Genomic DNA, 27,966 nt, shown 5'->3' with positions numbered 1-27,966 from the left:
GGGCTAAAGATGGGAAGGGAAAGAAGATCATGGAGCCTAGGAGCCCATGTACAAACATGGATCTTACATTTAAAAAAAGAAACAGCAGGGTGTGTTGGCACATGCTATTTTTTTTTCTGTTTACATTCTTATTTATTTATTTATTCTCAATTTTTATTAATTTATTATTAACATTGAGAAAAAAAGACTCTGCTTCAAAAAATGAAAACATGGGCTGGAAAGATGGCTTAGCAGTTAAGGTGTTTACCTGTGAAGCCGAAGGACCCAGGCTCAATTCCCCAGGACCCACATAAGCCAGATGCACAAGGGGTATATGCATCTGGAGTTCATTTGCAGTGGCTACAGGCCCTGGTGTGGCTATTCTCTCTCCATCTGTCTCTCTTCTCTCTCTCTCTCTCTCTCTGTGCTTGCAAATAAATAAAAATAAAAGTAAATTATATAATAAAAAAATACCCTATGGTAATGCCCTCCCCCCCACTTTCCCCTTGAAATTCCATTCTCCATCATATCCCTTCCCCATCTCAATCATTCTACTTACATATATACAATACCAACCTTCCTTTCTCTTCCCTTTGTATCTCCTTTTTAACTTACTGGCCTCTGCTACTGAGTTTTTTCCTTCTCACGCAGAAGCCCAATCATATGCAGCTAGGTTTAATCCCAGCACTTGGAAAGCAGAGGTAAAAGGATTGCTGTGAGTTTGAGGCTACCCTGAGACTACATACTGAATTCCAGGTCAGCCTGGATTAGAGTGAAACCCTACCTTGAAAAAACAAAATATAATAAAAATAAATAAAGGAAGAAACATGAAAAGGGATTTTTTTTAAAGGGTGAGCCTCCAAAAAGATTAAAACTGAGACAGTAAACTGGGTATGGTGGCTCACACCTTTAATCCCAGCACTCAGGAGGCAGAGGTGGGAGACTGCCATTAGCTTGAAGCCACCATGAGATTACATAGTGAATTCCAGGTCAGCTTGGCCTAGAGCGAGACCCTAATTCAAAAAACAAAACAAAAACAAAAACAACAACATGAAGACAGTAATAAAAAGTGTCTGTCTTCCCACCTTGGTTTGGCTGCCAGGGTGGGAGAAGAGAAAGAGCTTACCAGCATCAGGACCCAAGAATGTTGCTGCCACAGCTCTGGAAGAGAAAAATCTATTAAATATATATGTGTGTGTGTCTGTCTGTCTGTGTGTGTGTGTGTGTGTGTGTGTATTTTCTCATTTATTTGCAAGCAGAGAGCAATGGAAGAGAGAAAATATATGTGTGTGTATGTGTGTGTGTGTGTGTGTGTGTGTGTATTTTTTTCCATTTATTTGCAAGCAGAGAGCAATGGAAGAGAGAGAGAGAGAGAGAGAATGGGCATGTCGGGGCCTCTAGCCATTGCAAATGAACTACAGATACATGCACTACCTCATGCATCTGGCTTATGTGGGCTCTAGGAAATCAAACTTGTGTCCTTAGGCTTCACAGGCAAGCTCCTCAACTGCTAAGCCATCTCTCCAGCCCCCATTCCACCTTTATATGCTGCTGGAGACTGACCAAGGGTATCTATGAAAGCATCCTTGCAAATAAATTAAAAAAATTAAAAATAGATCAATTTCAGTTTTCACTAACTTACCCAGTTGCTTATAGTTACAGCAATATAAAAGGACCAACATTTTCTTTTCCGTTCATCTGGCAGTGTTTTCTTTGGCCTGGAACTCTCAAAAGTAGTAGAGACTGGCTTACCAGTGTGTCTCAGGGATTCTACTGTCTCCAGTGCTGGCATTATAGGTATACATCACCACACCACCCTCCCCTTTTTATTTGAGAGAGGCAGATAGAGAGAAAATGGGTGTGCCAGGGCCTCCAACTGCTGCAAACAAACTTCAGATGCATGCACCACCTGGCTTACGTAGGTCCTGGGAAGTCAAACCTAGGAACTTTGGCTTTGCAGGCAAGTGCATTACCGGCTAAACCATCTCTCTAGTTCCCCCTTTTTCTGTGGTAGGGTCTCACTCTAGCCCAGGCTGACCTGGAATTCACTATATAGTCTCAGGGTGGCCTTGAACTCACAATGGTCCTCCTACCTCTGCATCACCATGCCTGGCTTCTGGTTGGAGAGTTATTATTGTTATTATTATTATTTTGGCTTTTTGAGGTAGGGTCTCGCTCTAGCCTAGGCTGATCTGGAATTCGGTATATAGTCTCAGGGTGGCCTTGAACTCATGTTGATCCTACCTCTGCCTTCAGAGTGCTGGGAATAACGGCTTGTACCACCATGCCTGGATTTTTTTTTTTTTCTGGTTGGATAGGGAATTAAAACAAAAATTTGTTGGGCTAGAGAGATGGCTTAGAGGTGGTTAAGGTACTTGTTTGCAAACCTTAAGGACTCAGGTTTGACTCCCCAGAGCCCACATAAGCCAGGTACACAAGTCACACATGCATGCAAAGTGGCACATGTGTCTGGAGTTCAACTGCAGTGACTAGAGGCCCTGGTGTGCCAATTCTCTCTCTCTTGTAAAAATAAAAAAAGAAAAAAAAGAAAAAAAGGTTAAAAATAATATTTGTATGAGAGAGAAAAACAGACAAATGCATGTGCCACTTTGTGTCTCGGTACAGGAGAATTGAACCAAAGTTAGCAGGGTTTGCAAACAAGTGCCTTTAACAGCTGAGATACCTCTCCAGCCCAATTTTTAAAAAATTGGTGTGTGGGGCTGGAGAGATGGCTTAGCAGTTAAGTGCTTGCCTGTGAAGCCTAGGGACCCCAGTTTGAGGCTCAATTCCCCAGGACCCACGTTAGCCAGATGCACAAGGGGGTGCACACATCTGGAGTTTGTTTGCAGTGGCTGGATGCCCTGGTGCACCTATTCTCTCTATCGCTTTCAAATAAAAATGAATAAAATATTGTATTTAAAATTTTTTTGGTGTACGCAGATGTGCACACCACATGCACTTGTGTGCACAGGCTAGAGGAAGACTTGGGCTGTTCTCATCTATCACTCTTATTTCCCTATTTATTACTTTTTTGCATGTATGTAGTATGTAGTGTGGTCTATGTGCTTGTCTGAGACACTCTGTGGGCTCTCCTGCAGTAGCTGGAGAACATAAGGTGTTTCCCTCCATCACTCACCCATTTTTACTTGCACTAGTGTCTCCAATCTTACTGATTCCAGAACTAGCTGTTCGGAGCCCCAATGACTCTCCAGTCCCTGCTTCCCTCAGGACTGGGGTTACAGATGTATGTGGCCTATTTACATGGGTCCTAAGATCCGAATTTAGGAAGTTTCAGGCCCCTAAGGTTGTACAGAAAGTGCACTTAACTTGGGCTGGAGAGATGGCTTAGCAGTTAAGCGCTTGCTGTGAAGCCTAAGGATCCCAGTTCAAGGCTCGATTCCCCAGGACCCACGTTAGCCAGATACACAAGGGGGCGCACACGTCTGGAGTTCATTTGCAGTGGCTGGAGGCCCTGATGTGCCCATTTTCTCTCTCTCTCTCCTCTTTCTGCCTGTCACTCTTAAATAAATAAAAATTTAAAAAAATATTAAAAAAAAGAAAGTGCACTTAACTGCTAAGCCACTCCTACCTTAATTCCTTCCTTTTTTTCCTTCTCCTTCTCTCCGTTATTTTTGTGTGTTTTCAAAGTAGGGTCTCGCTCCAGCCCAGGTTGACCAGGAACTTAGTCTGTAGGCCCAGGCTGGCCTTGAACTCATGGTGATTCTCCTACCTCAGCCTCCTGAGAGCTGGGATTAAAGGTATGCATCACCACACTGGCCTTATTTCCTTTGTTTTCCTGGGAGATCGCTCACTGAACCCAAACTCCCAGTTTGTCTGTTACTGTTTTCATCCCCCTCAACAGTGGTTGCAGGCATGCGAGCTGAGCATTTTTTTTTTTTTAAGAATTTAGCTTCTTTTTGTTTGTTTGTTTGTTTATTTATTTATTTATTTGAGAGCGACATACAGAAAGAGGCAGAGAGGGCTGGAGAGATGGCTTAGCGGTTAAGCGCTTGCCTGTGAAGCCTAAGGACCCCGGTTCGAGGCTCGGTTCCCCAGGTCCCACGTTAGCCAGATGCACAAGGGGGCGCACGTGTCTGGAGTTCGTTTGCAGAGGCTGGAAGCCCTGGCGCGCCCATTCTCTCTCTCTCCCTCTATCTGTCTTTCTCTCTGTGTCTGTCGCTCTCAAATAAATAAATAAATAAATAAAAGAAAGAAAGAGGCAGAGAGAGAGAATGGGTGCACTAGGGCCTCCAGCCACTGCAAACGAACTTCAGACGCATACGCCCCTTGTGCATCTGGCTTATGTGGGTTCTGGAGAATCAAGCCTCGAACCAGGGTCCTTAGGCTTCACAGGCAATCGCTTAACCACTAAGCCATCTTTCCAGTCCAACTTTTTTTTTTTTTTCATGGTTGAGTCTCACTCTATCCTAGGCTGACCTGGAATTCACTATGGAGTCTCAGGGTGGCCTTGAACTCATGGTGATCCTCCTACCTCTGCCTCCCGAGTGCTGAGATTAAAGGCGTGCACAACCACACCCAGCCCAACTTTTTTTTTTTTAATATATTTTAGTTATTTATTTGAGAAAGAAGCAGAGATGGGGGCGGGGGAGAATGGGCGTGCTAGGGTCTCCAGCCACTGCAAGTGAATTCCAGACGCATGCGCCCCCTTGTGCATCTGGCTTACGTGGGTCCTGGAGAGTCGAACCATGGTCCTCTGGCTTTGCAGGCAAACACCTTAACCACTACATCTCTCCAGCTTGGGGATGAGCTTTTTGACATAGGTGCTGGGTAACAGACTCAAATCCTCATGCTTATACGGCCAGTGCTCTTCCCCACTGAGCCATTTCTGCAGCCCATCACCTCTGAGTCTTGGGTACCTATCTGTGGAATGAGCTGAGGGCTGAGCAGCAGAATGTAGACCAAGCATTTCCCAAAAAGGATGTAGCACACAGATGAAGGCTTCGGCAGTGCCAGCTGCCACTGGGACCTGATCATGTAGTCCATTATCCATTCAGGTTTACAGTTACACTAGGACACAGGACTGTTTTGGGAAAACCTCAAGTCTGGTCACCTCAGGTCTGTCCCATCTATTTCCTTGTCCCCTCCTTTTCCAACCCCCTTTCCTTCTCACTGCCCCAGTCCCATGGGTCTTCCTCCCTGTTCTTCCTGGTAGGTCTGTCTAGTTTGTAGTGCTGGGAATTGAACCATGAACTTTTCACCTGTTAGGCAAATGCTCCCCAACGAAGCTACACCCCACAAGACTTATGTCTGAGATGCTTTTCTTGAGTGGTCTAGGGCCAGGCCCAGCAGGCTCCATCTGTCTGCAGGATTCAGTTCAAATGTGTCACCTTGGAGAGGCCTCCCCAGAGCATGTGAGGATGCCGTGCTGGCTCTCTCCCTCGTGCACCACTGCCCAGCACCCTGCAGTCTTAACAGAACCCCACCCCTCCCAACAGCTGAGAGGAGCCCTTCCTCCTTTCTACCCTTGCTGCGCAGAGTCATGACCTGTTAACCATCTGCATCTTTCAGCAGACTCTCATCCTGGGCAGAGGTCCTACTGGTCAGGTGGCTGGCCCTAATCTTAGTGTCTAGGCAGAAATGTGAAGAGACTGTGATGGAAACAGATACTCTACCTGTCCAAAGCCTATAGCTGATTGCCCCTGTGGACAACCCACCCAACATAGCCTTCTCCACCATGGAACCACATGCAGGCTCCTGCTGGAAGTCTTCCAGCCCCTTTCCTGACCCTCACCCTCTGGCAAGCATCCCACACCCTCTCTGGAAAAAAAAAAAAAAAAAGACACTGCTCTTTTGCACTTTGCACAAAAATGTATTTCTGTGACATCCCAAAGTACAGACATTTCCCCAGGCCCCAAGTGGTAAAGCAATGTGATGTGAAGTCTGCCTGGGGTCTGGGTGGGGCCAGGAGGGCCTGGGATGGAAAGGAGGGGCCAAGGCAGATCATCTGCCACACTGGAAAAATAGGGCTAAGCCTTCTATAGCCCAGGCATGCGGCTCACCAAAAGAGGCCAGTTACCTCCAAGTTCTGTGAACCAGACCCCTTCTGCCTGGAGGCAGACATACCAAGAGAGTCCAAGAACATGTCTGGGAAAGGAAGAAGGAAGAACAAGTCACCCAAGGGCATCCTCCAGGGTCAACTTTGCTCCCCAGGCCTGCCTGTTCGGTATGGGTTTCCTCAGCACCCATATGTCCATGAGAAGCAATGCTGAGATTCAGCAAGGGAGGTCAACAAACGGCTGAGACAGCTGTTACTGTGTCTGAGGCACAGTGGGGCAACTTCCCAGGGACAGCCTGAGCTAGTAGGAGAAGTAGGAGAGGGCTGGCCAAGTGCTGGTCTAGAAGTGGCTGCCCGCTGCCTCTGGTTATGGTGGGAGTGGGGAATCTCCTGCCTCAGAGGGAGCTGTGAGGTCCTCTGGGCAGCAGGATGGGCTCAGTTGTGCTGGTGGGAGTGCCTGGGCACCTGGGGTACTTGTGGCAGATGAGGGATATGGAGCAAGAGAGCAAGACCTTGGCCCTGGAAGGTGCTGGTTCCCAGACCTAGGGCAGGTGGGTATGGTTTGGCAGAGGGGGCAGTGGAATCTACCCCTGAGTTCTGACCATCCCTGGCCTGGGGCCTTCAACAGCCTGGGGCCTGAGGGAGACTCAGAGGCAGTCTCCATAGCAGCATGGCCACGGGCAGGCCTGGCCAGAGTGGTGGGCCAGTGGGAGCCACACTCTTCCAGGGTCTTCCAGGGCCCAGACCTGGAGCAGCTCACCTTCTGGACCCAGATAGCCCATAGCCCGGAGCACCAAGGCTTCTGGGAGACCCATTGGGGTTAGTCTTAATCCCAAAACTCCATCAGCCTCACCTGGGAGCCCAGATGGGGAGCTTAGGTAGGGATGGTGTGGGGGTTGCTGGAATGGCCTGGTAAGGGCCAGCTCCTTTCACAATAGACAGAAGCTCAGCCAGGGTCTATGCTCACTGGAAAAAGACTGGACACTCACAGCGTTGGAGGGAGTGTGGCAGCAATGAAGGCTTAGAGATGGTTTGAGAATGGCCAAGGAAGCTGCGAAGACTCAGGAGATTGCTTTTGTTTTTGTACAGAAGTCATACACACAAAACTTCACACTTCCTAACCAAAACAAAAAAAAAAAATAATATATATAATATATATATATCTCACTAATGTTAAGGAAAAGCGTCGGTTGTGCAAAAGTCCCCTCTGTCTCTTCATCCTGTGGGAGGCTCTTGGGCCTGCCCACTGGGCCTTGAGTGTCTCCTCTTTGCCTGTGGTCCGAGCAGCGGCGGCTGTGGGGTGGAGCCTCTATCTGGATGTGTCCATGTTCTCCTCTCTAAAGTTACTGCAGTGCTCAATCACCTTGCTGGAAATAAATGGGGAAAGAGGCTTGGAGGGCAGGCTGGCTGGCTCCTCCTAGAAACCAGCAACTGCTTAATCAATGTCCTGGCTGGCAAAGTACCAACAAAATGGTACCTGTGGTCATAAATGACACTGCCCATCTTTCCCCTTGCCTTTCCCATTCTCCTCAGACCCTGCCCCCAGTCCCAGGACAGAGCATCCTGCAAGCAGCTCAGGCCTGACCTCCCAAACCTATCTGCTCTTTCTTCAGCAACTTCCCTGCATATTAGCCCCTCCTCTGTCCAGAAGTCCACTGGAGGTCCCCAAACTGGCTGCATGTCAGATTCACATGGAGACAAGGACCTGTTTGTAGCTATGCTGGATCCAAGGCCACCAATGCCCTCTGGCAGTCAGGCCCCAGCTCAGCAGAACTGTCCCTTGCCCACTGCAGCCTGATCTCTGGGAACTGCTGTCCATTGCTCTCGGATGTCACCTTGGACCCTACACTATCACCTGCTCAACATGAAGCCTCTGGGTTGGGGGGTTCACTGCAGCCTCTATGTGCTAAGAGTATCCCAAAACCTTTCAGAAGGAAATGCCCTGAGTGGGCCAGGAAACTTTGGATAGGCTGAGTGCCTTTGGCATCATCCAGGGTCATTCATTAATCAATGCCAGAAGGTCTATGGGCTCAGATACACATCTTCAGGGCATTAGGAAAACGTTAATGGCACTGAAACAGCTCACTGGCGAATCTTCCATAGTGACTCTCAAATTTCCTGGGATCTCTGTTTATCAGGGATAGTCCTAAGCCTACTGGAAAAGAAAACCCATGGCATGGGACCTGTTCACTTTAACACTGTTTTCTGATGTATTCTTTGGGAGATTAAGTTTAAGGATATTCATATTACCATGCCCTAGCTCAGACCTGTCCATGTTTAAGCAGTGCCAAAAATAATGGTGAAGCCTACTGATGCCTCCATCTGGAACATCACAGTGTGGGGAGTCTGAGCACCAGGCCTCTCTTCTACGTTACATTTACTCTATACCACGTTCACAATTTCATAATTATGACAATGACCACTGGGTGAATGTGACTACTCTCCCTCTAGAACGGATCCTGGAAAAGAAGGCCACCAGTGCTGTTTCTGATACGGGGCATGCATCAGGAATCACTCATGGACTGATGGGATAACCAGAGCCAGTGTTTTAGACCCAAACAAGTCAAGAGAAGGACTCTGGCATGTCTTTAACTTTTGATTTTTTTGGGATGGGGGTGCTATGGGGGGCAGAGATGCTGGAGGTGAAACCCAGGGCTATGAACATGCTAGGCAAGTGTAATTTTTTCTACTGTGGCCTTCACCTTCACATTTACATTCACAGCTTGGCACTTTGCCTCATATGGCTTTTGAGATGTATCTCACCATACTGAGCCCTCTGTCCCTCAAATGTTTTTGGCCAAAAATAATGCAGCATTCTGACTGACTTGCTAGTCTCTATAATCAAAATGGGACCGGCTGGCAATAAAAGATAGCGAAGTTTGTGAATGTGGGCAGTATGACCGTCCATGACTCAGTCTTCTGGTTTCAAGTATTATGGTTGAAATGACAGAGGTTCCTGTGGGCACTCACATATTGTCCACCTCCACACTTAAGCCTGAAGAAGCCCTGGAAATTCAGCCGTCCCCACTGTCCCACCCCACTCCCACCAAGGCATCCAGTGGGAACACATGACTTGTCTCTTACCGGGCCATTTCCTTGGTCTCCTGCCGGGCAGTGGCCATCTTGATCATGTCTCTCAGAAGGGGCATCCCACCTTCTTTGATCAGCAAGGGGCAGTATTTGTCAGCTGTGAGGTAGGGGTAGGTAGCTGATGATGGGTGGGCCTTCTAAGAGTCTGTGCCCCAGAAACCCACCCTTGCTTCCAGGACTACTTAAAGGACAGCCTGGAGGGAAGGACATTACTGGGAAGATGGTCAAGTCACATCTGCCTAGCTTCATGGATCCACCTGGGTTAGCAGGGGCAAGACCTAAGGAAAGGTCTACATTTTTTCCAGAGCTTGTCCTATGGAAGATATCACCCAGGGGCCCAAAACACTGTTCCTTGACAGGCTTTTGTCAAGATACAGGTTCCTATGTTCTGCCCTGGAAACTGATTTGAGCAGTCTGGGGCCTATATTTATGGTATTAATACACAGTACCAGCCAGGTGTGGTGGTGCACACCTTTAATCCCAGTACTCGGGAGACAGAGGTAGAAGGATTGCTGTGAGTTCGAGACTACATGTTAATTCCAGGTCAGCCTAAGCTAGAGTGAGACTCTATCTCGAAAAACAGAAAAAACAATAAATAAACAAACAAACAGTACCAAGTAATTGTGGTGGCCAGTCAGGCTGGAACTGGGTGTTGCTCTGCCCTATGGGTTCAAACACATGGGGGCAGGAGGCATTCGGAAGCCACCCAGGAACTCTGCATGGGCTGGGCTACTTCTGGTGCTATGGTAGCACCCAACCATCTTGTAGGAGTCCCCCCAGTGAGGAAGCACAGAAGGCTTTCTCTAAGGCACATGTCCCCTATAGGCATGCTGCCTTCAGCCTGGGTGGTGTCTGAATCCAGAGAGGGTGGGCACTCACGGTAGACAGACACGAGGTTGTACAGGGCCCAGGTTGCCCAGTGTTGGCTGACGGGAGAGATGCCCTGGGGAAGGAGGCGGAGGATTGGTTCAAAAGACCTGCAAGGAGAGAAATCAACGTCAGACCTCTAATGGTGAGAGCTGGGATGAGTCTTTTCTTCTCTGAGCTCTTCTCTCTGAAGGAGCCTTACAGCAACTGTGGCAGGTCTATGGGAAAGAACAGTGGCCTTTCAACTGTTGCAGGCTCCACCAAGGAGCTCAACTGGGAGAAGACAAAGGCAAAAGCAGAGGTCGAAGGCAGGAGGGCTTAAGACTAAGGGCAGAAATCAGGACATCAGCAAGCAGGGCAAGGCCAGCTGGTGGTGAGGAGGGAGAAGTCCTGGGAAGCTGGGAGAAGTGTTGTATCACCTCCCATGGCCTCACTGGGGCCAGCCTGCAGTCATGGCCTCACATGTCCAAAAACAGTCAAGCCAAAGTTCCTAGGGTCCTGTGATTCAGGTCTCTCCCAGGAACCTCGGTCATGGGCCTCAGCAGAGCTAAACACTCGAGCTCACCCTCCCAAGTGAGCATGTAACTTAAATGACCAGCTACACAGGATGGCTGAAGGAAGAAAGGGCCTGGGTCACAGGGCACTGAGGGAGAGTGGGCATGGTGGCAGCACGCCAGTCATGGTGTAGTAAGCACTGAGGTCAGGAATGGAACTTGCGCACAAAAAAGCTGTTGGCTTCACCCAGGGTCCCTATCAGAGAGCACAACTAGGAATTGTTTTTTACTGTGTTGTGTGTACACTTTCTCCTTGTCACTTCCCACATATAAGTATGCATCAGGTATTTGGGGACACACAGGAGCAGGAAAAATGCCCCAGTCTAGCAAGTGGCCTTGGGTTCTACATATTCCTTTCTCTTCTTTTCTCTTTCTTTCTTTCTTTTTGTCATTTTTGTTTGTTTTGTTTTTTTAAGGTAGGGTCTCACTCTGGTCCAGGCTGACCTGGAATTAACATGTAGTCTCAGGGTGTCCTCGAACTCATGGCAATCCTACCTCTGCCTTCTGAGTGCTGGGATTAAAGGCATGCACCACCATGCCTAGCTGTACATATTCTTTTCTGTAAGGCTGCAGCTCAGTGAGGGACAGCAAGAACCTCAAGAGGACAGAAGGATGGAAAACTGACTACACCATGCTGACTCCATGCTAAGCCACTTCTACCTCATACCTGTAATTGATATTTCTTCGGGAGTTGATGTCCCAGCTCTGGATGGCCGCCCACATACGCTCCTCCACTTCCACCCGCTGGGGTTCACAGACACCCCAGGCCTCAGGCCCATCGAACATGATGTGGGAGAGGACACCACAGGCATTATAGGAAACCTCGATGCCATCAGCCTTGCTCTCCAGCAGGTTGCTACAGGAGAAAGAAAGAAAATTCTATCACACATTGTGATGAATTGCAACCTAAGACACGAGATAACAGAGGTGTAATTACTGTCATCCTCCTGCCTCCATCTTTACAGAGCTGGGATTACAGATATGTACTGCCATGTGTGGCTACTTATCGCTTCTGTATGTGTGTGTGTATGTTTTTGAGGTAGGGTCTCACTGTAGCACAGGCTGACCTAAAATTCACTGTGTAGTCTGAGGGTGGCCTTGAACTCACAGCGATCCTCCTACTTCTGCTTTCCCAAGTGCTGGGATTAAAGGCATGCGCCACTACACCCAGAAAGCATTTTTTTAAAGAATATTTTAGTGGATGGAGGGATGGTTTAGCAGTTAAGGAGTTTGCCTGCAGAGCCAAATGACCCAGATTCAATTCCCCAGGACCCACATTAGCCAGATGCACAAGGGGGTGCACACGTATGGAATTCATTTTCAGTGGCTGAAGGCCCTGGAACGCCCATTCTCTCTCTCTCTCCCTCTCTCTCTGTCAAATAAATAAAAATAAAATAAAATAATATTTTATTTGCCAGGTGTGGTGGCACACGTCTTTAATCCTAGCACTTAGGAGGCAGAGGTAGGAGTATTGCCATGAATTCAAAGCCATCCTGACACAACATAGTGAATCCCAGGTTAGCCCAGGCTAGAGTGAGACCCTACTTGGAAAAACCTATATATGTGTGTGTGTGTGTAAATATATATATATATATATATATATATATATATATATATATGTATATATATATATATATATATATATATATATATTTTTTTTTTTTTTTTTTTTTTTTTTTTGAGAGAGAGAGGCAGACAGACAGACAGATAAAAAGAGATAGACTGCGTATGCCAGGGCCTCTAGCCACTGCAAACAAACTCAAGAAACTTGTTCCACCTTGTATACCTGGCTTTGCATGGGTCCTGGGGAATCAGTTTGGATTCTTAGATTTCACAGGAAAGCACGTTAACTGCTAAGCCATCTCTCCAGCCCCTAGTTTATTTTAATTTTTTGAAACAGAGTCTTATGTAGTCCAGGCTAGCCTTGAATTTACTATATAAAGCTAGGCATGGTAGCACATGCCTTTAATCCAAGCACTTGCAAGGTAGAGGTAGGAGGATCACTGTGAGTGAAGAGTCACCCTAAGACTACATAATGAATTCCAGGTCAGCCTGGGCTAGAATGAGACCCTACCTTGAAATAACAAAATAACAACAAAAAAGTCCTAAAAGCATATACCACCTAGCCAGGCAAGGTCTCACGCTAGCCCAGGCTGACCTGGATCTCATGTTATAGCACAGGATGGCATGAGTTACCACACCAGCTCTTTTTTTGTTTGTTTGTTTGTTTTTCAAGGCAAGGTCTTGCTCTAGCCCAAGCTGACCTGGAACTCCCTATGTAGTCTCAGGGTGGCTTCGAACTCATGGCAATCCTCCCACCTCTGCCTCCTGAGTGCTGGGATTAAAGGCATGCGCCACCACGCCCGGCTTTCTTTTTTTTGTATTTTGAGACAGGGTTTTGCTCTAGCCCAGGCTGACCTAGAGTTCCATATGTAGTCTCAGCCTGGACTTGAACTAATGGCGATCCTCCTAACTAAGCCCCTGGAGTGCTGTGATTAAAGGTGTGCGCTACCATGTTTGGCAGCTTGTTTGTTTTTGAGGAAGGTTCTCCTATAACCCAAGTTTGCCCTGATTTTGCCAAGCTGAGGAATACCATGAATTCCTAATATTTTGCATGTGTCTCCTGAGTGCTAGGATTATAAAAATGAATCATGTAAGAGATCACTTTGCAGGAGGAAGACAACATGTACAACAGAAAGCAGACTAAGAATAGTTGTAGCCGCTGATTAGACTATAGTTCTGAGCATCCTGGCAGCCAAGCAAGAAGCATTGAGGGATGGAGAGATGGCTTAGCAGCTAAGGCATCTGCCTGCAAAGCCTAAGGACCCAGGTTTGATTCCCCAGTACCCACATAAGCCAGATACATAAGGTAGCATATGTGTTTGGAGTTCATTTGCAGTGGTTAGAGGCTCTGACATGCCCATTCTCTCTCCCACTGCCTCTCTTTCTCAACTATAAATAAATAAAAATACTTAAAAGGGCTGGAGAGATGGCTTAGTGGTTAAAACACCTGCCTGCAAATCAAAAGGACCCAGGTTTGCCTCTCCTGGTCCCATATAAGCCAGATGCACGTGGTGGCACATGCATCTGGAGTTCATTTGCAGTGGCTAGAGGCCCTAGCGTGCCTATTCTCTCTCGCACACCCTTTGTCTCTAGTAAATAAAATAAATCTTTTTTTTTGTATTTTTTGTTTTTTCGAGGTAGGGTTTCACTCTAGTCCAGGCTGACCTGGAATTTGCTATGTAGTCTCAGTGCAATCCTCCTACCTCTGCCTCCCGAGTGCTGGAATTAAAGGTGTGTGCCACCATGCCTGGTGGTTTTTCTTAAAAAAACAAAAAAAACAAAAAAAAAAAAAACATCAAACCTGAAGACACTGATGAACTGGGAAGTCATCAGTTGAGGCCGAAGCTCCTTCACCTCCGCCACATTTCCCAGGAGCCCTAGCATGTTCCGATGCAATTCCTGCTTCTCTGGGAATTCCTGTAGAAATAACAGCCACTGAGACCACTGAATATACATGTGAGTGCTCAGTGCCTCATACTGTTAAGTGACCATTCTGAATACACAGAGGGCTGCAATGAGCTGCCCCCTACTTCCTAGTAACCCCACAACAGAACTGTGCACACAGGATGAGAAACTACAAAGAGAGAGGCTCCTTGTCATGTGACTATGGCTGCCTTCTGTGGAAAATGTGATCCTATTTACTGGGATCCCCTGTAGCAGAGGGGTGTTCTAGAAAGATAGACAGGGCTGAAGAGATGGCTTAGTGGTTAAGGTGCTTGTCTACGAAGCCTAAGGATGCAGGTTTGACTCCCTAGAACACATGTAAGCCAGATGTACATGGTGGTGCATGCATCTGAAGTTTATTTGCAGGGGCAGGTGGTCCTGGCACATCCATTCTCTCTCCCTCTTTCTCAAATAAATAAAAAAACTTTTTGCTTTTCCTGAGGCAGGATCTCGCTCTAGCTCATGCTGACCTGGAATTCACTATGTAGTCTCAGGGTGGCCTCAAACTCACGGCAATCCTCCTACCTCTGCTTCCTCTGGGATTAAAGGCATGCACCACTATGACAGGCTAACAGTGTTGTTTTTTTTTTTTCTAAAAAAGAATGATAGACAGATTCACTGGGCAGAATTCTGACACCTGGTAGGGGAATGGCTTTCAGTCAGCATAGACAACCTAAGAAATGACTGCTGAGAACACAGGCAGTGGGCAGGTTGGGGGTGGGGGATCCCTTGGTAGAGGGACCTCAGCCAGGCGGCATGGCTAAGGGAAGGTGTTTGTGCTTCTACTAACATACAGTCACCCTGTAACCTGTGTGCCCTATGTGGGGAGTGGAGGCACTGGGTAGCAGGAGCTGGGGACAAGGATGTGGGGTGGTGAGCCTTGGAGGCCATTACCTTCAGACAGTCCAGGAAGAGCTTCATGCCATTGAAGTTGAGGAACATCTCACAGTTGTCAGGTGTCTCATCCGTGATGTTCCACAGGGCACTCCAGGAGAACTCCATGACCTGGTCACACTGTGGGGGAGGCACTGCTCAGCCACGTGTCTGGCCTCCACAGCACACACAGCCACCCCCAGGTAGCAAGCAGACCTTGGGGCTGGCGAAGGCACAGCAGTGCTGAGGCCCCACTTACCGTCTTGTCCAACAGCTTCTTCTGAATCAGCTTCAGCATGGTCTGTGGGCACAGGAAAGGGACTGCAGAGCCAGACTCTCTGACCATGGTCCCCCAAAAGCCCAGCCCTAGGTGACACAGCCCACACCTATCTCTGCAATTATTCAGGAGGCTGCTTGAGGGCATTCAGGGTAGTATCCATCCTGTCACCATGAATTTACTCTCACTAGGTCAGGAAGTACTGTGGGTATTGTGATAAAAGCGTCAGTTATGCCTTCCCTGTGGATCTTACCACCTGGGAGCCAAGTGGAGGGGGTGGAGAGATGTGGAAGAAATCTTTGGATCATAAATAACTCATCATTGAGTAGATAATGAAGATATGGCACATTTATACAATGGAGTTCTACTCAGCAGTAAAGAAAAATGAAGTTATGAAATTTGCAGAAAAATGGATGGATCTGGAAAGGATTATACTAAGTGAGGTAACCCAGGCCCAGAAAGCCAAGTGCCACATGTTCTCCCTTATATGTGGATCCTAGCTGCAGATGATTGGGCTTCTGTGTGAGAAGGAAAAAACTTAGTAGCAGAGGCCAGTAAGTCAAAAAGGAGATATAAAAGGGAAGAGAAAGGAAGAGAGGAGGGTACTTAATAGGTTGGTATTGTATATATGTAAGTACAATGATTGAGATGGGGAGGGAATTTGATGGAGAATGGAATTTCAAAGGGGAAATGGCAGCGGGAGGGTATTACCATGGGATATTTTTTATAATCATGGAAAATGTTAAGAAAACGTTGAGGAAAAAAAAGAGTGTTATGAAGGCCATGAACTAAATAAAATGTACTACTTTGTTAACTTAAAAAAAAAAGAATTTAGAAAAAAAGTAATAAAGTAACTCATCATTAAGAAATTCTTCCAAGGGATGGAGGTGTAGCTCAGTGGTACAGCCCATGCTTAGCATATGCAAAGCCTTGGTTCAAAAGAAGAAAGGTTGGCCTGGCATGGTAGTATACACTTTTAGTTCCAGCAATTGGGAGGCTGAGACAGAAGGATCACCATGTGAGTTTGAGGCCAGCCTGGACTACAGAGTAAGTTCCAGTTTAGTCTGAGTTAGAGTGAGCTCCTGCCTCAGGGCAAGAAAAAGGAAGGTGATAAAACATGTTCCCTTTGGTCTGGCTTCAAGCCTTCATGTTTTTTTGGGGGGGAGGAGAGGTGGGGTTCTAGGTAGGGTCTCACTCTAGCCCAGGCTGACCTGGAATTCACTCTGTGTTCTCAGGGTAGCCTTGAACTCACGGTGATCCTCCTACCTCTGCCTCTGCCTCCTGAGTGCTGGGATTAAAGGCGTGTACATCACGCCCAGTAGCCTTCATGTTTTCGCATACCCTTCTCCCAACCCACTTGTACCTCATGACCCCAGGCCTCACTCAAAGTGGAAGGTGGGAGAGGAAATGTGAGTGGGGAGTGTTCCACAGAAGGTGGCAGACAGGTGCCTACACGTACCACAACAAAGCCCATCTTGCCCACAGCCTCCTTGTGGTCGTTGTCCACCTGACAGACCAGGGCATTGCACAGGTGCACGGCGATGCGCTGGATGGACTCATCCTGCCGCGTGGGGTTGAGGATGCTGAGCAGGAGCTCGTTGACCCGGCGGTACTGGAACTCCAGTTCCTCAGGGATGCTGAAGTTGCAGAGAGTCAGGCAGCAGTTCCGTTGCACCTGGGCCAGATGGCGAGATAAGCAGAGCACGTTCAGGGCAGGCTCGGGAGCAGGATTCCAGGGCTCTCTAGAGACACGAGGCCAATTAGCTCCAGAGAGGTCCAGGAAGACTCTGCAAGAGGAGGCTACAAGGACTTTTTTGTTTTATTTTTCCAAAGTAGGGTCTCACTCTAGCCCAGGCTGAACTGGAATTCACTATGCGGTCTTAGGGTGGCCTGGAACTCACAGTGATCTCCTACCTCTGCCTCCCACGTGCTGGAATTAAAGGCACTACCTTATGGCTTATGTGGATAATGGGGAATTGAACCTGAGTCCTTTCATTTTGCAGGCAAGTGCCACCTTAAGTGCTAAACTATCTCTCCAGCTCCAAATTTTTTAATTTTTTTTTTTTGAGGTAGGGTTTCACCCTAGCTCAGGCTGACCTGGAATTCACTATGTAGTTTCAGGGTGGCCTTGAACTCACAGTGACCCTCCCACCTCTGCCTCCCAAGTGCACCACCACGCCTGGCTTTTGTTTGTTTTTTGAGGTAGGATAGCATGCATCTGAAGTTCATTTGCAGTGGCTGGAGGCCCTGGCGTGCCCATTTTTTTACTCTCTCAAATAAATAAATAAGCAGGGCATGGTGCACGCCTCTAATCCCAGCACACAGAAGGCAGAGGCAGGTGTATTCCTATGAGTTTGAGGACACCCTGAGACTACATAATGAATTCTAGGTCAGCTTGAGCTAGAGAGCTAGACCCTACCTCAAAATAACAAAATAAGGTATGGACGGTTGGCATAGAGGTTAAGGCGCTAGCCTACAAAGCTAAAGGACCCAGTTTTGATTCCCTAGGACCATGTAAACCAGATGCACAAGGTGGCACATCTTCTGGCATTTGTTTGCAGTGGCTAAAGGCCCTGGCGTGCCCATTCTCTATCTACCTCTCTCTCTCTCTTTCTCTCTCAAATATAAATAACAATAAAATTAAAAAACCAAAATAAGCCGGTGTGGTGGCACATGCCTTTAATCCCAGCACTTGGGAGGCAGAGAGAGAGCCCATGTACAAACATGGATCTTACCTTTAAAAAAAGAAACATGAGCCGGGTGTGGTGGTGCACAGTTTTAATCCCAGCACTCGGAAAGCAGAGGTTGGAGGATCGCTGTGAGTTCGAGGCTGCCCTGAGACTACATAGAGAATTCTAGGTCAGCCTTGGCTAGAGTGAGACTTTACCCTGAAACCCCCCCAAAAAAAGAGAGATAGATAGATAGATAGATAGATAGATAGAGAGAGAGAGAGAGAGAGAGAGATATCATAATACAGAAGGGAAAGAGGAGTAGGTTCATTGGAACTGGGGAAGAAGAGGGTAATAGGAGGGGATTTATGATCATGTGGTAAAATTCTCAGTAAATACAGGGCTTGGGCTAGAGGGATGGCTTAGTGATTAAGGTACTTGCCTGCAAAGCCAAAGGACCAAGGTTTAATTCCCCAGGAACCACATAAGCCAGATAACACAAGGTGGCACATGTGTCTGGAATTTGTTTGCAGTTGCTGGGAGCCCTGGTGCACCCATTTTCTAACTGCCCCTCTCTCAAATAAATAAAAGTAAAGAAAAATACAGGGCTGGAGAGATAGCTCAGTAGTTAAAAGGTGCTTGCTTGCAAAGCCTATTACCTGAGGTCTATTTCCCTAATACCCACACAAAGCCTGATGCACAAAGTAGTTCATGTGTCTGGAATTCATTTGAAGAGGCAAGAGGCTCTGATACATCTACATTCTCTTTCTGCTTGCAAATACATAGATAAATATTGTTTAAAAAAATTTTTTTAAGGTAGGTTTTCACTCTAGCCCAGGCTGACCTGGAATTCACTATGGGGTCTCAGGGTAGCCTTGAACTCAGGGCAATCCTCCTACTTCTGCTCCCAAGTGCTGGGATTAAAGTGTGCACCACCATGCCATGCCTGGCTTTTAAAAAGGTTTATTTTTCTTTATTTTATTTTTTAAATATTTTATTTATTTATTTGACAGTGAGAAAGAGGGGGGAGAGAGAGAGAAAGAGAGAAAGACAGAATGGGCATACCAAGGCCTCCAGCTACTATAAACAAACTCCAGTAGCATACACTACCCTGTACAATCTGGCTAACGTGGGTCTAGGGAATTGAACCTGGGTCCTTTGGCCTTGCAGGAAAATGCCTTACCCACCAAGCCATCCCTCCAGCCTGCCTGCCTATCTATCTATCTGTCTAATTTTATTTTAATTAATTTATTTATTTAAAAATATTTTTGGTTCATTTTTATTTATTTATTTGAGAGTGACAGAAAGAGAGAAAGAGGCAGATAGATAGAGAGAGAATGGGTGCACCAGGGCTTCTAGCCACTGCAAACGAACTCTAGACTCGTGCGCCCCTTGTGCATTTGGCTAATGTGGGTCCTGTGGAATCAAGCCTCGAACCGGAGTCCTTAGCCTTCACAGGCAAGCGCTTAACTGCTAAGCCATCTCTCCAGCCCTTATTTTATTTTTTGAGAGAGAGAGAGAACAGGTGCCCGGGCCTCTAGCCACTGCAAATGAACTCCAGACACGTGCCAGCTGGTACATATGCTTTACATGGGACCTGGAGAATTGAACCTGGGTCCTTAAGACTTCACAGGCAAGTACTTTAACCACTAGGTCATCTGTCCAGCCCTAAAAAAGTTTTGGTTTTTTTTTTCTGTTTTTTTTGAGGTAGGGTCTCACTCTATATCAGGCTGACCTGGAATTCACTATGTAGTCTCAGGGTGCCCTTGAACTCATAGCAATCCTCTTACCTCTTGTTTCCTAAGTGCTGGGATTAAAGGCACATGCTACCAACTAAAAAGAGATGGCTTACAGATTAACATGCTTGCCTGTAAAGCCAAAGGACCTCAGTTCGATTCCCCAGGACCCATGTAAGCCAGATGCACAAGGTGGTGCATGCATCTGGAGTTCATTTGCAATGGCTGGAAGCCCTGGTGCGCCCATTCTCTCTCTTTCTCTCTGCCTTTTCCCTCTCTCAAATAAAATAAAATAAATAAATAAAAACAAAAAAAGAACCAGGCATGGTGGCACACGCTTTAATCTCAGCACTTGGGAGGCAGAGGTAGGAGGACTTCTGTGAATTTGAAGCCACCCTGAGACTACAAAGTGAATTCCAGGTCAGCCTGATGTAGAGTGAGACCCTGCCTCCAAAAACTAAAACAAATAAATAAATAAAGATAAAAACTGGGTTGGAAGGATGGAGAGATGGCTTAGAGGTTAAGGCACTTGCCTGTGAAACCTATGGACCATGTTTGACTCTGCAGATCCCAGGTAAGCCATGTGCACAAAAGGTGAGGCAAGCACAATGTCACACATGCCCAGTAGGTGGCACAAGTGTCTAGAGTTCAACTGCAGTGGCTGAGGCCCTGGTGCATCAATTCTCTTTGTTTATAAAAACCAAAAACAATGGGCTAGAGAGATGGCTTAGCAGTTAAGGTGCTTGCCTGCAAAGCCAAAAGACCAAGGTTCGATTCCCCAGGACCCACATAAGATGCACAAAGGGGCACATGCATTTGGAGTTTATATGCAGTGGCTGGAAGCCCTAGTGCACTCATTCTCTCTCTATCCACCTCTCTCTCTCTCTGTTTCTATAAAATAAATAAATAAAAATTAAAAACAAAAACAACAACAAAAAACTGAGTTGGCGAGAAGGCTTAGCAGTTAAGGTACTTGCTGGCAAAGCCAAAGGACCCAGGTTTGATTCCCCAGTAAAGCCAGATGTACCAGGTAGTGCATGCATCTGGAGTTCATCTGCAGTGGCTGGAAGCTATGGTGTGCCCATTCTCTCTCTATCTGCCTCTTTCTCTTAAATAATTAAATATTTAATATTTTTTTAAAAAGAGGAAAAAAAAAACCTTTTGCTCCTTCACTGTCATGAATGTTATGCAAATAAAGACTGTTGGAGTCACCATCCAGGTCACAGAATCAGCATGCAGAGTTCATGGACATGACCCCATTTACTAAATCCCAGTGCACAGATATCCAGTGCTAAGGGTGACTGTGTGGTGGGACCATGGGTGACTTTTATGCTTTTTTTTTTTTTAATTATTTATTTGAGAGAGAGGGAGAGGGAAAGAATGGGCATGGCTGGGCCTCCAGCCACTGCAAATGAACTCCAGATGTATGCACCACCATATGCATCTGGCTTACATGGGTTCTGGGGAGTTGAACCTGGGTCCTTTGGATTTAAAGGCAAATGCCTTAACAGCTAAGCCATCCCTCCAGCTCTTTTATGCTCTTTATATTGCTATGCTATTATTTTAAAAAATCATCACTTTTATAATAAAAATAGCTATTAGAAAAAAACACACTTCCAACAGTTATGAGAGAAAAAGGGCTGAGGAGATAGCACCCTGAGGCCCAGAGGCAAATCCTAGCCTCCTCATGTAGCAATGGCAGGTGGAGTGGGTACAGGCTGGGTTTGGCTCCTGAGGACGTTGTGTGCCAGGTCCAGGAGTATGGGAATGCAGATGTGGGAAGGGGAGCTTGCAGGGAGGCTACCAGGACCAGGTAAGCACAAGGGATCTGTGTGTGTGTCTGGGACGCCAGGAAGCAGGAAAAGGGTACTGGGCCAAAGCATGCAGGCCATGGCGGGCAGGGGGCTCACCGTCACCTCCTGGTAGGACTCCATGCCATTCAGCACCACCTGGATGACCTGCCGGCGCAGCTTGACACTCTGCTCTGAACGGTACTCGGAATTGGTCAGGTAGAAGAGGGCAGCGCTCCCCGTCACTTGAATGTTCTTGTCATACTTGTGGCACTTGAGGGCTGTGATGACCAGCTGTGTGAAGAAGACAGGGTGGGGGCCTGGGCTGGAAGTGCTGGCAGAGTTGGGCGGGGACAGGTCCTCTAGGGTAGGACTAACCCTGGTCCTGCTCTCCTGGGTCAGATGTGGGGACAAGGAGCAGGAACTAAGGAGGGGCCTGAACAAGGCAGTAGGAATGTAAGCCAGGTACGGCCAGCAAGATGAGGGGTTTGCCTATTTCCTGGTGATGGGAAGATGCACAAACAGGGGATAGGGAGACAGCACCCTGTAGGCACAGATGGCTGGGAGCTCGAAGGCCCTGGGTCAACACTGACCTTCAGGGCCCGCAGAAGCTGGTTGCAACGTTCAATGCGTGCGATGTCAAAGAGCAAGTTGATGGCCCGGGAAGTGATCTCAGGCCGGTGTTCCGTGTAGGCCTCAATGGCGTTCAGCACCTGCTCCTCATTTTTGTCACCACTTACCTGGGGATAGGGCATGCTCAGGACAACTGAGAAAAGGCCAGAGGGTATGATCCTCAAATGCAGTGATATCCCCAGCAACTTCCCGTCTCCCAGACTTTCCCAGTCCTCCCTCCTGCACTGATTCTTACTTTGTAGGCTGGAATGTGTGTGAGGCGACACAGAGAGGTTTCAAAGAGCCCGAGAAACTGCAGTGGCCTTTTCAGAGCTCGGAAAGGCATGATGCTACTCTTGGAAGGCTCGATGCTGGGGAAAGAGGATTCTAGGATCAGTGCCTTGGGGACTGAACTGACTTGGGCTTCCTCCAAGAGCTAAAAATTTAACTAATGCTTTCTACTAGGCCCTCCATCCTTACTCTGAACCTCCCTTCCCTTTCCTTTCCTAGCATAGGGGGTATAGCCCGCTTTTTCTTTCTGACTTTTTAAATTAGTTTACTTACTTACTTTTTTGGGGGGGGGGGAGAAACAGAGAGAATGGGCACTCCAGAGTCTCTAGCCACTGCAAAAGAACTCCAGACACATGTGCCACCTTGTGCATCTAGCTTACGTGGGTACTAGGGAATTTAACCTGGATCCTTAAACTTCACAGGCAAGTGCCTTAGCCACTAAGCCATCTCTCCAGCCCGTCTTTCTGACTTTTTTTTGTGGTTTTTCAAGGTAGGGTCTCACTTTAGCCCAGGCTGACCTGGAATTCACTATGGAGTCTCAGGGTGGCTTCAAACTCATGGCGATTCTCCTATCTCTGCCTCCCAAGTGCTGGGATTAAAGGCGTGCACCACCATGCCCGGCTTTATTTATTTATTTTTTTGAGGTAAGGTCTCACTCTAGCTCAGGCTGACCTGGATTTTATTATGTAGTCTCAGGGTGGCCTCGAACTCATGGTGATTCTCCTACCTCTGCCTCCCAAGTGCTTGGATTAAAGGCATGCGCCACCACGCCCAGCTGCCTTTATTTACTTATTTATTTTTGTTTTGTTTTTTTGAGGAAGAGTCTTTTTTTAAAAATTTTTTAAAATTTATTTGAGAGCAACAGACACAGAGACAAAGACAGATAGAGGGAGAGAGAATGGGCGTGCCAGGGCTTCCAGCCTCTGCAACCGAACTCCAGACACGTGCGCCCCCTTGTGCATCTGGCTAACGTGGGACCTGGGGAACCGAGCCTCGAACCGGGGTCCTTAGGCTTCACAGGCAAGCACTTAACCACTAAGCCATCTCTCCAGCCCTGAGGAAGGGTCTTACTCTAGCCCAGGCTGACCTGGAATTCACTTTGTAGTCTCAGGGTAGCCTCCAATTTATGGCAATCCTCCTACCTCTGCCTTCTGAGTGCTGGGATTAAAGGTGTATGCACCATGCCCATTTTTTTTTTTTTAAATGAGAGAGAATTTGTGTACCAGGGCCTACAGCCACTGTAATCAAACTCCAGATGCTTGTGCCACCTAGTGTGCATGCAAGACCTTGTACATGCATCACCTTGTATGCATGGCTTACATGTGATCTGGGGAACATGGATCCTTAGGCTTTGCAAGCAAGTGCCTTAACCACTAAGTCATCTCTTCAGCCCTCCCACTTTTTTTTTTTTGAGGTAGGGTCTTGCTCTAGCCCGGACTGACCTGGAATTCACTATGTAGTCACATGGTGGCCTTAAACTCATGACAATCCTTGTACCTATGCCTCCTGAGTGCTGGGATTAAAGGTGTGCGCTACCGCACTTGGCTCCACTTTTTTAAAATAAATATTTTCACTTAGTTACATTTATTTATTTATTTATTTGAGAGACAGAAAGAATGTGGCACCATAGCCTCTAGCCACTACAAACTCCAGATGCATGTGCCACCATATGAATCTGACTCACGTGTGTTCTAAGGAACCTGGACTCTTAGGCTTCATAGGCAAGTACCTTAACTGCTAAGTCATCTCTTCAGCCCCTCATTTATTTATTTTGAGAAAGACACACACAGAGAGAGTGAGTATGAGCCAGGCGTGGTGGCACATGCCTTTAGTCCCAGCACTCGGGAGGCAAAGGCAGGAGGATTGCCATGAGTTCGAGGCCACTCTGAGACTCCATAGTGAATTCCAAGGTCAGCCTGGGCTAGAGTAAGACCCTACCTCAAAAAAAAAAAAAAAGAAAGAAACTAAGTATGGCACACCATGGCCTCCTGCCACTGCAAACAAAGTCTAGATGCATGTGCTACTTTGTGCATCTGGCTTTATGTGTGTACTGGGGAACTGAACCTGGGTCTTTATGCTTGCTAGTATTAAAGGTGTATACCACCATGCCTGGCAATCCTCCCCTTCTTCTTTTTTTTTTTTTCGAGGTAGGGTCTCACTCTAGCCCAGGCTGACCTGGAATTCACTATGGTGTCTCGGGGTGGCCTTGAACTCACGGCGATCCTCCTACCTCTGCCTCCCAAGTGCTGGGATTAAAGGCGTGCGCCACCACGCCCGGCTCCCTTCTTTTTTTGATATAGGGTTTCACGTATCCTAGGTTGAACTTGAACTCATTATGTAAATGAGGATGGTCTTGAACTCCTCCTGATTCTCCTGCCTCCACCTCCTGAGTTCTGGAATTAGAGGCATATACACACTTTGTGTGGTTCTGGGGATCAAAGGCAAGGCTTTGCACATGCTAGGCAAGTACTTTACCAACTGAGCTACATCCTCAGCTGAGTCCACTCATTATGGGAGGGTAGCAAGAGAACATTACAGAAGAAGATAGTATGGAAGTTGCTGCAGCCACTTTGGAAAAGGTGCCATTCTAGCAGGGACACGATTCCCTCAGGTTTCACCAACAATCATGAAGTGATTGGGCTTTGTTACTACAAACCACTAACATATGGCTAAGGGAAGGCTTATGGCAATTATAGTGGCGGGTTTGAATCAGACCTTGCCACCAGCCCACTCAGGCACCAATCAGCCATACTACACTTCAGGAGCAGCAGACACATCCAGCCAGGTCCTCCCCTGCCTGCCATAGCACCAGGCCTGAGCAGGTTGGTTTTCCTGGCCCTCACTCTCACCCATGCCTTAGCACAAGAGCTTCTCCTGCTATCTGTCTCCTGTGGCAAACTCAGAATGGTCAGAATTGGGACTGGGGGATGCCACTCCTCCCTACCCTCTTTCCCAATGCTCAGGGCCACCACAGCCTGCACCTATCTGGCCAACTCTCAGAATAACTTGTCTGTTCCAGTTGTCTCCCACAGGACCTGACTGGCTTATTTCCAGCACTCAGTACAGTACTTGGCAAAGGGGCACTTAGTCAGGGCTCAGTGAGTGATGTCCTCCCAGAGGTGGGTGCTCACCTGGTCTGTCCCGCCTCCTCGTCCATCTTAGAAATACTACAGTTCTCCAGGATCATGTGGCCAGAGATATCCAGGGACATCAGGTTCCCCAGCTTCTGCACCAAGAGGCTCAGCACCTTCCGAGTCAGCTTGAACTTGTAGTAGCTGGAGAGACGGTCTCTGGAGATGTCTAGGTGGCTGGAGGTTGGGTGAGGGCTGAAGGTCAGGATCCTGCACCTTCAGACCATAGCAGGAGAGGGCCTATGCCTGCTACAACTGCTCCGTGGCATTCTGAGGTAAAGCCCCTGCTGCGACCCAGGTGCCCTAAATAGCCCTCATCCAAATGAAACACTGTGTCTAGGAACAGGCTATCTTTCTGTTCCATGCTAAGGTTGCCTGGCCAGGTACTGCTGAACTTGATCCAACAACACCCCTCTCCCACCTCCTGCTAGCCCACCCCTGCTCTGGGAGCTGGGCTGGCAGCTCACCGCAGCTTGTGCAGCTGGACGATGACACGGATGTGGTCATCTGAAAGGTCCATGTTGTAGAGCACAAGAGACACCAGGCTGTCCTTCCACTGGGTTAGGAAGGTGGCATCACTGGTCTGGATGCCAGAGAGGTCCAAGGCAGCCAGTGAGCTGAGCGGCCGCAGCAGTGACTCCACAGGGACACCGTCGATCATGCGGCCCAGGTTGAGGAAGCGCAGCCGGCTGAAGCCCTCAAAGGTGAAGTCCTTGACCAGCACCTGGCAAGTGGGGTTGACGAGGCACTCGTCTTCACAGCCCCCAGGGTTCTCCTCCTCGTAGAAAATGTTGGCACAACCAAAGAGGCTCAAGGACACCAGGCTGTGGCTGAAGCTCCGCAGCGTCTGCAGGCTTTTGGCAGACAGCTTCTCACAATTGGTTAGGTACAGCTCCACCAGGTCCTGGAACAGGCACAACTCTGTCAGTGCCCACTGCCCACCTCACCCCACCCCACTCCAGGCCTGTGGGGCTTCAGAGGAGGCCGCATTGCAGGGAGGGTACGGAAGACTGAACAGGTGAGTTGGCTCAGGCAGCCTCACCTGCTTGCGAATGGCCTCTAGGTCCTGATCTTGCACCAGGTCCTCACGGAGGTGGATCCGGGTGAGGCGAGTGCTACGGGGCTCTGAGAAGAGGCTGAAGAAGCTCTCGTGTGGCTCGAAGGTGCAGGCAGCACTGACCAGCTCCACGTACCTGGGAGAGAAAAAATATCATGGCTCAGGAAGGGCCAAGGATCCTGGGCTGCCTTCTGAGCACAAGCTCTGTCAGCTGAGGTCTGTTAGGCTCACCCCACCTACAGCCACCTCCTCATCCTCCTCTCCTCTCTCCTGACAGTGCCTCACTGGATCTTAAGTACCTGCCCAATGTGGTGTATTGCACACACAGTCTCAATCCTCACCTGCACACTCATGCAATGACCCCATGCCAACCCCTTGCTCACTCATTGACCAGCCGGTCACAGATCTCGCTGGGCAAGAAGATGTCTGGATGCAGTTGCAGGGTCTCTTTGTCTAGCAGGTAGCCCAGAGTGCCATCAAGGTTGCGCAGGCAGAAGTCAGTACAGAGGGCCATCAGGGACTCAGGCGTATCGGACGCCATGCTGATAACAAGCAGATGGCCACTCTAGGGTAAGGGCCCTCAAGGGCAACAAGGACTCCCCAACACTCACAGTATCATTGGTGAGAGCCAAAGCCTGGGAAGGAGAGAAGAAACCAAATAACCTCAGATAAGATAGAGCTTGGTTAGACTATGTCTACTGAATGGGGAGACCAAGGCCCCATATGTCACATTCAAATTACCAGCTGAATAGTAGGATTGGGGGTATAAGCCTACCATTCCAGTGCTTGGCAAGATCAGGAGTTCAAGGTCATCCTCAGTTACATAGTGAGTTCTAGGCCAAGCTAGGCTACATGATTCCCTGTGTCAAAAACACAAATAGGGATAGGCGTGGTGACACACACCTTTAATACCAGCACTTGGGAGACAGAGGTAGGAGGATCACTATAGAGTTTGAGGCCAGCCTCGGACTACATAGTGAATTCCAGGTCAGTCTGAGCTAGAGCAAGATCCTACCTCAAATAAACAACAAAAAAATTAATTCTTTTTAGTTTATTTATTTATTTATTTATTTGAGAGCAACAGACAGACAGACAGAGAAAGAGGCCTCCAGCCCCTGCAAATGAACTCCAAATGCATGTGCCACCTTGTGCTTCTGGCTTACGTGGGTCTTGAGGAATTGAGCCTCGAACCAGGGTCCTTAGGCTTCACAAGCAAGCGCTTTAACCACTAAACCATCTCTCCAGCCCAACAATTTTTTTTTTTTTTTGGTTTTTCAAGGTAGGGTCTCACGCTGGTCCAGGCTGTCTAGGAACTCACTGTGTAGTCTCAGGGTGGCCTCGAACTCTCAGTGATCCTCCTACCTCTGTCCCAGCAGCTTTTATTTTTTAATTAATTAAAATTTTTTGGCCGGACGTGGTGGCGCACACCTTTAATCCCAGCACTTGGGAGGTAAAGGTAGGAGGATCACTGAGAGTTCGAGGCCACCCTGAGACTACACAGTGAGTTCCTAGACAGC

The 27,966-nt window shown here is 47.8% G+C and overlaps 1 protein-coding gene across 4 annotated transcripts in view; it reads right to left on the bottom strand.

Annotated features, from left to right (window-relative positions):
- Positions 1-5,788: 5,788 nt before the first annotated feature.
- Zer1 (zyg-11 related cell cycle regulator) overlaps positions 5,789-27,966 on the bottom strand; it is a 37,686-nt gene continuing 15,508 nt past the window's right edge. For 3 of the 4 annotated variants that reach the window (XM_045130600.1, XM_045130598.1, XM_045130596.1), the window contains 15 exons: positions 26,833-27,084; positions 26,435-26,585; positions 25,860-26,296; positions 25,393-25,569; positions 22,227-22,341; positions 21,952-22,098; positions 21,479-21,652; positions 16,623-16,838; positions 15,146-15,187; positions 14,908-15,027; positions 13,871-13,986; positions 11,174-11,362; positions 9,965-10,062; positions 9,080-9,182; positions 5,789-7,362 (listed from right to left, as the gene is read on the bottom strand). In XM_045130600.1, coding sequence (XP_044986535.1) covers positions 7,305-7,362; positions 9,080-9,182; positions 9,965-10,062; positions 11,174-11,362; positions 13,871-13,986; positions 14,908-15,027; positions 15,146-15,187; positions 16,623-16,838; positions 21,479-21,652; positions 21,952-22,098; positions 22,227-22,341; positions 25,393-25,569; positions 25,860-26,296; positions 26,435-26,585; positions 26,833-26,990 — 2,301 coding nt within the window. In that variant the 5' untranslated portion in view covers positions 26,991-27,084 and the 3' untranslated portion in view covers positions 5,789-7,304. The remainder of the gene's footprint in view (positions 7,363-9,079; positions 9,183-9,964; positions 10,063-11,173; positions 11,363-13,870; positions 13,987-14,907; positions 15,028-15,145; positions 15,188-16,622; positions 16,839-21,478; positions 21,653-21,951; positions 22,099-22,226; positions 22,342-25,392; positions 25,570-25,859; positions 26,297-26,434; positions 26,586-26,832; positions 27,085-27,966) is intronic. The other variant, XM_045130601.1, reaches the window with a different exon arrangement.

The sequence above is a fragment of the Jaculus jaculus genome, chromosome 1, assembly GCF_020740685.1.
Source record: "Jaculus jaculus isolate mJacJac1 chromosome 1, mJacJac1.mat.Y.cur, whole genome shotgun sequence".
In the NCBI taxonomy this organism is placed as follows: Eukaryota; Metazoa; Chordata; class Mammalia; order Rodentia; family Dipodidae; genus Jaculus; species Jaculus jaculus.
The sequence above is the reverse complement of the archived record's forward strand: the minus strand, read 5'-3'. Positions and strand labels throughout refer to the sequence as shown.